An 11,255-nucleotide genomic window follows, 5' to 3' on the forward strand; every position below is an offset into this window, starting at 1 on the left:
TTTTTGTAAACTCTTTAATTTATCTACATATGCATTTATTTTTTGATTACATAATGATTTTGTTCTTCTTATTCATATAAATAATTTTTTTAGAACATATTTGCTTAAAATTTTTTTCTTTTATTTTTTGCTTCATTGTTTATTTTTTCTTTATATTTGTTTATAACTTTTATTTTATTTAATTAAATAAAAAAAAATTATTTTAATTTACTTAATTTAAGTTTTTTAACATTTGTTTTTATTTTATTTTATGTTATTCTAGTTCAATCCAACTCAGTTTGTTTGATTTTATTTTCCTTTGATGAATTGAATTTTTAATTCTGTTTATTTATTAAATTTAGCTTTTTTTATTAATTTTTTTCTTAAATTTAGTTTTTTTTTGTATTTATGACATTTGTGTAATTTCTTAGTTTTTTATATTATATTTTATTACGCTTTTTCAATATAAATTGATTTATTAAATAATTTTTTTTTATTAAAAGCTTTTATTTAGCTTGTTATGTATATGTATACATATGTACATATATGCATATGTATGTATGTTTCTTTGGGTCAAAGACTAAGAGACTTAAAATCTCAAACCCAGCTCAGAACCCGATGACAATGCAATGTTAACGACGAATTATTCCGCTAGGTGACGCAGGGGGACGAGATATTTGAAAACTCCGTACTCATAGTCCGATATTGTAAAGAAAATAAATAAATAAATAAATAAAATTTGGAATGTACATATCGGTGCCTGTTTAAAAGGTTGTCGTATATTCCTTTCGGCAGATTTTAGGAAATCCCGATTGAAATTTGGAATACAACTTCACAAAAACGCGACGATAGATGTTCTCCAAAGTCTCGGCGAATGTTAAATGGCCCCTATGACAATCTTTTATCCAGGCGAAGATATATTACCTGCATAGAACGAAATAGCTTCACAAAAAATTTAGCTGGTAGGTGGCGCGGAGTCGATATATTTCTAAAATCTGCGCTTCCAATACAAAAATACTTCACAAAAAAGTTTGCCGATAGATGGCGCAGGTGTCGATATATCTGAAACCTGTATTTATGGTTCGATTTGATGCATGTATAGAAAGGTTGTTTTCATTTTTTTACTATTAATTTATTTTGCCTTATTTTATTAAATTTCACTTTATTTTGTAACCTTTTTACATATATTTTACATTTTAATTTATTAAATTTTACTTTATTTTATAACTTTTTATTTTGTTACATTTTATTTTATTAAATTTTTATTTATTGTATTTTCATTTTAATTTTTTTCTTCTTAGTTTTTATGTTTACTGCTATTTATTTTATTTTTTTGCTGTATTGTACATATTTTATTTTATTTAACTTTATTTGACCATTATTTTTTCCTTTTTTTAATTTTCTGTATATACATAGGTATATTAGAGCGGGATAATTTAATTTCGAAAAAAGAAAACTCAGTGTATTATATTTTTTTCTGAACGAAATTAATTTTTCATTTAAAAAATTTATTTTTCTTTTGAAATTTGGGAGCGTCAAATGTCATTTTTGGTATACAGTTTGTTCGCCATTTTTGCTTAAAATTAATCGTAGAATTTGGGTTTGCTATATTCTTTATTTTACATTATTTCATTTCATTTCAATCACATTTTTATTAAATTTAATTTTTATTTTCAACAATGAATAAAAAAATTAATTACTATTTTATTTATGTTACTTTAATGAAAAAATAAAGTTAAAAGAACTAAAATAAAAATTAAGATAACGTAAATGCAAAAACAAGGAGCAATTTGTAAAATTAAAAAATATGACAAACAATTTTATAAAAAATAAATAGGTACACAACAGCATAAAAAAATTCAAAAAATCAATTTAAATTATGGTTTTTTTTTTTAATTTTTTACAAGTATCCATTATTTATTTTTTATCATATTTTTTATTTCTTTTATGTTCTCTACTTAATTTATCTTATTTCTTGTTTTAATGTGTTAATTTTAATTTATTATATATTATTTTTCCTTTTTGAAGCTCATTTTTAATTATATTCTTCTTAGTGTTTTTTACATATTGTATTTTATTTACTTTTTCTTGTTTAATTTTTTACTTTCTTTTATGTTACTTTATTTTGTTTATTTATTTTTGTAATATTTAAGTATGTTTTTTATTTAATAGGTTTTTTATTTAGTTTTTATAAATTTGCTCCTTGTTACTTTATGTTATCAGCTTTATTTAAATATCATAACAAGACCCACTCCTTTTCGCCATGCACTAACGCGTCCACACTTTTCGTTCTAAGAAAATCACACAGTGTTTTGTATAGCATTTTCTGTTAAATTTTTTAAATTTTGAAAATTTTTTTTTTCCATCTTGTTTTCAAAATATAAGTCATCAATTTCAGTTTTCAGTCAATAATTTCAAAAATTTCCCGTAGATTTTATATTATGCTGTGGATTTTGCAATAGTTTAGTTTCTTCGTTTCGCCTACGTTTTAGTTGTCTAAAATTTTTGTGCAAAATCACTACAAATTTTTGGCCATACAAACTTCATGCCGAAAAATTCGTGCCGTAAAAGGGAACAAAATTCCACCGACGCTCAAATTGTTCCTTGTGAAACGCTGTCGTACGTCCCGGTTTTTTCGTTTTCTTTTTTCGTCCTTTTTTGCTCGTTCGCGGCTCAGTGGATGCGTGCGCGTGCGTGTATGAGCGTGTAGTTATGCGTGAAGTGAAGCGAAGTGTTTCAAGGCGTGGGAGTGGTGTGTGAAATAAAGTCAAATTTTTGTAGCTTTAATTTTTTTTGCGAATTTTCTACAAATTCCTGGCGAAATTTAACGGTGTTCAATGCAATTCAGCCACACATACAGTCTCTTAAAATTTGTTACAAGTTGAGCGAAAAGTTAACAGAGGAATCGGCAAGGAGTGATCTTTCTGATTTCAAGTGAAAGAAGCAAGTAAATCTTGGGCCTCAAGCAGTAGTTGAAAAATTTAGTAAATTCTGTGAAAACCTGGATACGATCATGTTGAGGTATGAGCGCGCGCTGTCATTGTGGCAGCGTGTGTGTGTTTGTGACTATTTTAAAGTGTGTGTAGTATTTTATTTGCTGCCCTAACGCCCTACGGTATGCTTTAGAATTATGCTTAGTAAGCATAGCACTGGCCTATCCATTCTTTTTCACCTTAACTTGCTGCTGCTGTCTGAAAGTAGCCTTTAAGTTAATTAAGAGCAGTTTGCATCACTTAAACGTTGCCTACATTTAGGCGCGGAGCCTTAGGTCCAACCTTTAACACTCCCTCTGCCTCTTATGCTGACGTTATTACCATTTTTGCTTGTAGTTTTGATTTTCCAAAAACAAACATACAAAAACCGATGTAGCGCATACGTTGCCTATATTTAGGCGCAGCTCGTTTTCAAATTGTACACGCTTTTTCTGTATTTGCACTCCACAAAGTATGCTAAGTCTTGTAGTTACATATGTATGTACATACATGCATATTATGTAGTTGCTTTCACTCGAATCACATGTTAGAAGGTGAGCTCAAGCTCCGACTCAACTTTCAGTACAAATTCTTGAGATTGAGCTCATCTCATCAGTGTAAAAATTAAGTCTGAGCATTGCTTTCGTGTATTTCACATATTTAAAAATATGTAGTATGTACGTTCATACATATGTACAAACTTTGTACTGTATCACCCACACGGCTTATCTCACTTAATAGATATGTATGAATTTTCGCTGTTGTTATGTTGTGTTTTCTTCTTTTTTGTTGGTTTTTCTTTATTATTATTTCTACTTCTCTCTACTTTTATTTCTTCTTTGTTCACAGCATTTCAACATCGAAAATTCTTATTAGCGGCATACCGCTGCAAACGCGTTTTGAAGACATCGAACCTCTACTGAAGCCATACGGCATCGTCAAACAGTGTGAGGCTGTCTCTAGTAAGGACCCCAATACTCAGACTGTACATATAACATTCGAAAATCCCGATCAGGCTCAAAGGTATTACATATTTTGTAATGTTTTCATTTCTTGTTTTTGCTTAGTTTTTGTTTTTTATTATATGTTTTTATTATTTTTTTTTGTTTAATGTTTATGGTTTTATGTTTTATTTCTTATTTATTCTTTTATTTATAAAATAAGTGTTTTTATTTTATAAACGTAATACGAGTGTTGAAACGGAGCTTTGAATGTTGCGGTTCTGAAAATTTATTCTCTAATTGACACTCAAAGTGGGTTTCAAATCAAAATAAGTGGGGGGAATTCTTTCTTCGAGCGCACTGCTGTTTAAGGAATGTGTTATACATTTATGGAGTTTTTTTGTTGGCGAATATTTTCGCCTTTGTCGATAAATTTATGGTTATGGATTTTTATAGTTATCGATATTTTATCGTTTTTGATAGGTAATCGAAATTTTTGTAGTTATCGATATTTTCATCTTTAAAGGTATGTTTGTGTGATATTCCTATGAAAATATACATTTTACTTCAACGATATTTTAAGCGTTATCGATGTTTTTTTCTTATCTATGAAATTTCTTTAAATTTCTTTATAGTGATTGTTATCGTTAATGACATCACTGTCCTTTCAGCCAAATTATAGCCGCACCACTTTTTGAGTTTTTTTGTTATTTAATTTTGGTTATTTTTTTTTATGTAGTTAATTTTTTAACAAAACCCGTTAAAATCTAAGTTTCAAACTTTCTGCAATATTTAAAAAAAATACACTAAACTTTGGTAAAAATTTAAAATTTTTTTAATTAGTAGAATAAACCACAAGTTTCAAATGGCTAAAAATTGTCGTTGGTTTTTTACTATTTTTTTCTTACATATAAAAATAAATTGTGTTTACTCGTTATATGGAAGCAAATGGGACAAAACAAATAATCTTTTCCATTTCAGTTGGCTAAGGTAGTAAGAGCTGTGTTTTTTTTTTCTCACCATCGTCAATTTTGACAGCATCACTATGGAACTCCAAAAATATTATCACGTTTTTTGTTTCTGATCTTTTCATAATTTCTCTTCATCGTCTATTATGAGTACGTAAGTATGTACATACGTATATGAGACAATTGTTGAGTTCGAACCTCATTCGTTGAGCAGAAGATCTACTACTCAGTCTCATAAAGAGTCCAAAAATTTCATGGGGGCCTTTTCGATTTTGTAGGCTTATGTTTTGGGGGTAGGTATACTTTTTTTTATTTATTTTTTTTTTACCACCTAATGTAGATACATGCGCTACTGCGATATTGCGTTCTTAAATAAAAAAAAAAAAATTTTAGCTCTTTTACTAGGAGCGTTTTTCTGGTAAAAAAATTAGTCTTAAAACTGGTTTTAAAGAAAATTTTAAGAACAACTCCATTAAATAAGGTTCTCCATAACGTAGTTTTTTTATAAAATTAAATTTTATTGAAAAAACTATGTATACTCTTAATTAATATATTCCATTTGTTACTGTCCTAAGTCGAGCTTGTGCAAATCTTTTCTAACAGAGCATCATTTCTTATATCACTCTCTCTCTCTCTCTCTCTCTTCCAGAGCTGCTGGCGGATTGAACGGTGTCGAATTCGAGGGCAATAAATTGCACTCCGAGCCATTGGATAAAAATCAACGTCGTACTAATCGCAACCAACGCAATCCATATCCCGGTATGCCAGGACCCGGACGTCAAGCTGATTTTCCGCTGCGCATTCTTGTGCAAAGCGAAATGGTTGGCGCCATTATTGGCCGTCAAGGTAGCACCATACGTACGATAACACAACAGAGTCGCGCACGTGTCGATGTGCATCGGAAGGAGAATGTCGGTTCGCTAGAGAAGGCCATAACCATTTATGGTAATCCGGAGAATTGTACAAATGCATGCAAGCGAATTTTGGAGGTGATGCAACAGGAGGCCATCTCAACGAATAAGGGGTGAGTTACGCATGCGCAGTGTGGTTCATATTTCAATTTTAATATTGAAAAAATGGCCATGCATGGTTAAATTTTTTTAAAGAAATTTATGTAAATTTTGATCTTTTTTGATAATAAAGGCAATAGTTACGCGATTTTGTGGAAATTTTAAGACAAATTTTTTTCCCAATTTTATTTTTTAAAGCTAAAATTTGTTTAATTCATTTTCTTATCATTGCTTTTTATAAACAAATAAATATGTAAAAATATAAAAAAAATTTAAATTTTCCGAATTCATAAATAAAAAATATATATTTTTTTTTCAACAGATGTAAGATAATATGAATTTTGCTGAACCAAAGAGCAAAAATAAAGAAATAAAAAAAATAATTCTATAGCCCGGCAGGTTCTGCAATTCACTTCCGAGTGAATTTGAGTCAAGTTCGCTTTGAATTCAAATTGGCAGGGGTTGAAATTCACTCGGAAGTGAATTCCAGAACCTGCCCGATTATCTAGAATATTAAGGAAATAGTTTCAAAACTTCCAGAAATAAAGCTTAATTTGGAGATTTCATCATGCAGTTAATAAGCTTGACAAGGAGAATATGTTCAGTCTTACAAATATCTAAATACCCAAAAATGGTGAAGATATGTTTTATTTGTCTATATTTTTTTTGTATACCAACTGTGTATAGAAAACGATCAAACTTTGACGAATTTTTTCCACAAACTTGAAATCGTGAAGTAAGAAATTTTAAAGTTTTGAAAAACTACAAATTTTAATTAATTTTAAGATGAGATTTCCGATACAGTCAAAAATAATAAGTGTGTAATCTAAAAAACTCTTAAATTTTGGAAAATAACACAAATTTCTCTTTCAAAAGTTTTTCTTTTAACGTTGAGTAAAGTAAATCGTAAAATTCCGAAGTCGCAAATTTAAAATTTTAAGAAATTCACTTGAAACGGCTTACAAAATATTCAACGTAAAAATTTTCAAAAGCTTTAAAATTAATAAAAAAGTAAACTCTCTTAAAATTTGTGATTGGTTTGAAAATATACAAAACAAGATAGAGGCAACTTTTTTCATCACTCTAAAATCATCTGCTAGAAATATAAATTAAAAGCAAAAAAGTTTATTTTTTAATATTTTAAAATTGGTAAATCTTTCGTAGTTAAAATCAAAACCAAAAATCTTAAAACCGAAGTTTAAGAAAGAAAAAAAATTTGTGGGTTCCCTGCAACAGTTAAACCAAAAATTTTCAGAAATAATTTTTGTAGGTCTTTTCTTCAATTTTGAAGAAAGAGTCTAACTAGAAAATACTGATACATCTCGTCAAAATTGATAGGAACTAAACAAATTAAATTTAGTAAAAACTTACAGATTAAGAAAATTTATAAATTTAATACTTACAATTTAAAAACCATTAAAACGTAAAAAATACAAATTGAAAAGAATTTACAAATTAAACAATTACAAAATTGTAAATTATGTACAAAAAATTTAATTTACAAATTAAAAAACTTTCATACATAAATTCTTCAGATTTTTCAGCTATGTTTTTTTAAACAACTTTTCAGCTCTATCAAATATCTATGTCTTACCGTATTTTTTTGTTTCAAATTTAACCCATTCGACTCATGTCCTCTGATTTTAACTGTATTTATTCCTTCGCCCTTCCAACAGCGACATCTGTTTGAAAATTCTCGCCCACAACAATCTCATCGGTCGCATTATTGGCAAAAATGGCAACACCATAAAGCGTATCATGCAAGAGACAGACACCAAGATCACCGTCAGCTCGATCAATGACATCAGCAGCTTCAATTTGGAACGCATAATTACGGTTAAGGGCCAAATTGACAATATGTCACGTGCCGAAGCGCAGATTAGCTCGAAATTGCGTCAAAGCTACGAGAATGACTTGCAAGCAATGGCACCACAATCGCTTATGTTCCCCGGCCTCCATCCGATGGCCATGATGTCGACACCCGGCAACGGTATGGTCTTCAATCCCAGCATGCCATATCAATCGTGCCCGGGCTTCCCGATGTCTAAGACACCGGCGAGCGTGGTGCCGCCCGTCTTCCCCAATGACATGCAGGAGACCACATACCTCTATATACCGAATAATGCGGTGGGTGCGATTATCGGCACCAAGGGCTCACATATACGCAGCATAATGCGTTTTTCGAATGCCTCGCTCAAGATCGCCCCGATCGACACCGATAAGCCGGCCGATATGCAAACCGAACGAAAGGTGACGATCGTCGGTACGCCGGAGGGTCAATGGAAGGCGCAGTATATGATTTTCGAAAAGATGCGCGAGGAGGGTTTCATGTGCGGCACCGAAGATGTGCGACTAACTGTCGAAATAATGGTGGCCAGTTCGCAGGTGAGTTACGCTTAAAATGGTGTAAAAAAAAATTCACATAAACAAATATATGTTTCAATATATGTATTTTGCAGGTGGGCCGAATAATTGGCAAGGGCGGTCAGAATGTTCGTGACTTGCAACGCGTCACTGGCAGTGTAATCAAACTGCCAGAGCATGCGGTGGCGCCAGCAGCGGGTGGTGATGAGGAGACGCCCGTGCACATAATTGGTCAATTCTATAGCGTGCAGGTGAGAAAAAAATAAAACAATTTAATTTTTTTTTACAGAGCAAAGTAACGATAACAACGATAGCGATGGCGATAAACATGTAAATAAAAGTTTCGATAAGAAAAACGTAAAAGATAATTGCACAGATTACGATAAAAATGTTTTGTCGATATAAATCGATAAAAATATCAATAAATATAAAAAGTCGATCAATTCATCGAAAGAAAAACGATAACTAGTGAGATTACGCCAACTTCTGGTAAAGAATATGTGTATACAACTTTAGGCAATCGATAAATACATCAGAAATTTCATATAGTTTTCATGTGTAAATTTTTTTTTTAATATTCACTACGTTTTTCAAGTTAAATTTTTTTTAAATGTTGGTCCCGATTCGAGACGAGTCTACGGAGCCTCAAAAAATTAAAATTAACGGGCTCCAATCTGGACCAAAATTTATATGTGATATCCTCGATTTTAGTAATATCGATTTTGGGTATTCAGTAAATAAAAACAAAATTAATTTTTTGTCTCCATAGAGGCATCTGGCCTTTGACCCCTTTGCGACACGCCTTAATCGACTCCAATCGGGACCAAAATTTATATGTGATATCTTCGACTATGGTAGTATCGATTTTGGGTATTAGATGAAAAAAGAATTAATTTTAATTTTTTGAGTCTCTGTCCCACACGCCCTAACCGCCGTCTCCAATCGATACCGAAATTTACATATATGTGATATCTGTGATCGTGGTATTACCGATTGAAGGATGAGACTGGAAGAAATCGGTCTATTTGATTTTTTAAGGACCGCCCTAATGCATATGCGTAAGTAGATATGTACATATGTATATTGATATCGCCATCTCGATATAGCTATACATAAATGATATCGATATCAATGGATGATGCTAATACAAATATTTTCGATTGCAAAATCTATATAATCAGGCGTATTCTGGTTTTCGTACGAATCGAAAATTTGAAATTTTTGTATAGAAAATGATAGGAAAATTTCATGATTTTCGATTCGTACGAAAACAAGAATTCGCCCCAATATGTCTATAAAAAATTCCAAGAAACGTCGTTTTCGGAAATTATCGATATCGACATATACTTATGTGCATATATCGGTCTCAGCATAAAACTAACGGCCACGGCATAGCTATCCTTATTAGCATAAGAAACGATAACGTAGCGATAACACATCTTCCTCATCTTTTTTTTTTTGTATATTTCCTATACATTTTTTCTAATTCAATCTTTTTTCTTCTTGCAGTCGGCACAGCGTCGCATACGTGCCATGATGATGTCGACGAATCCGCCGCCGGTTACCAAGAAGCAAAAAGCTGCCAAAGAACAGTCCGCCGCCGCCGCCGCTGCAGCAGCTGCTGCCGCTGCCGGCAGTGGGACTCAGCAACTGCCGCAGCAACAGCAGCAGCAGCAGGTAACACAGCAACAGCAGCCACAACCATCACTGCAACAGCCGCAGCAGTCGCAACAACAGTCGCCACAGCAACAACAACCACAACAACAACAACAACCATCTGCGTCAAGTCAGTAAGCAAAGTAGTAAAACAAAAACAAAAATATACGCGTTTCAATTCGTTTTGTTGAAGCATTTTTATTATATAATATTTTTTTATTTTTATTATTATTATTTTTTTATTAAATTAAATGCAGAGAAATGTGTATGATGATGTATTTAGGTTTTCTAATATACTATAAACATAATTATTATTATGAACAATATTTCTTTTTTAAACATCAATAATGATTGATCGTCGATGTGGACATTAATGATGATGATTATAATGATTATGATGATAATGAAAGAAAAAATAGTAATGATGTCAAGAACATAGTAATGATGATTTTTGTCAAGCATAAAATTTAAAACAAAAGAGAAATAATTTTAGAAGAAACAGAAAAAGCATTCAAAGAAGACAACCAGCCTAATTTACATTAAAGCAAAAATAAAAATAAAACAAAAAACAATTATAATTCAAAAATGCAGTCAAATAAACAAAAAAAAATATTATGAATGTTAAACCATAACAAAAAATAAAAACATTATGAGCAGCGCTAATAAATCCGGCAGACGAAAAAACAAAAAAAAACACAAATTTGTTCGCTTAAATAACAAATAAGAAACATTAGGCGCGAAATTAAGAACAACTACAACAATTAATAATACGAAAATACAAAAATTACAAGTCGGAAACAAAAACATTCAGAAAGAAAATAAATGTTTCATACTGTAACACACACAAACAAACACATGCACATTATTAGCAATAACAACAGCAACCACAAGTCTGCACAAAAATTTGAGGTTACAACAGACATTTTTCGGTGAAAAACGCTAAAAAGAAAAAAAAATTAATTCAACAAAATTTAAAATTCTGCGTACAGAATTGATACAGAGTTGCATACATTTTGTACAGCAATGACACTAAAACAGCTAAACCCACCATGTGTTAGGAGCGAAAGCAACAACTATCACCAACTAAGCGAAACGTCAGCGCTGCATATGAAACTTGGCAAAAATAATACGGAATTTTGAATTCAAAAACAACAAAAAGTTTTGAGAAGTTTTAGTTGTTTGAAAGACACAACTTTTATATATAATATAGTTATCAATCCATTTATCCACAATTAAAAATATTAACCGAAAAATTTAAGAAATCCTTTAACCCCATAAAACCAAAAGCAGAATAAATATTGAGATACAAATAAACTAATAACGACATAAATCGGCCCAGGAATTAAAAATTATTTTGTGGCAAAT

At 31.0% G+C, this 11,255-nt stretch overlaps 1 protein-coding gene across 2 annotated transcripts in view; it reads left to right on the forward strand.

The window, feature by feature from the left end:
* Nucleotides 1-10,713, forward strand: part of Imp (IGF-II mRNA-binding protein) — a 37,428-nt gene extending 26,715 nt beyond the window's left edge. Inside the window, exons 2-6 of one of the 2 annotated variants that reach the window (XM_017615635.1) lie at nucleotides 3,801-3,974; nucleotides 5,510-5,884; nucleotides 7,547-8,255; nucleotides 8,330-8,485; nucleotides 9,744-10,713. In XM_017615635.1, the coding sequence (XP_017471124.1) occupies nucleotides 3,801-3,974; nucleotides 5,510-5,884; nucleotides 7,547-8,255; nucleotides 8,330-8,485; nucleotides 9,744-10,028 (1,699 nt within the window). In that variant the 3' untranslated portion in view covers nucleotides 10,029-10,713. The remainder of the gene's footprint in view (nucleotides 1-3,800; nucleotides 3,975-5,509; nucleotides 5,885-7,546; nucleotides 8,256-8,329; nucleotides 8,486-9,743) is intronic. The other variant, XM_017615636.1, reaches the window with a different exon arrangement.
* Nucleotides 10,714-11,255: the final 542 nt, after the last annotated feature.

Source organism: Rhagoletis zephyria, unplaced genomic scaffold, assembly GCF_001687245.7.
Source record: "Rhagoletis zephyria isolate East Lansing unplaced genomic scaffold, Rhagoletis_zephyria_1.1 Rzeph_scaffold_01049, whole genome shotgun sequence".
NCBI classification, from domain to species: domain Eukaryota; kingdom Metazoa; phylum Arthropoda; class Insecta; order Diptera; family Tephritidae; genus Rhagoletis; species Rhagoletis zephyria.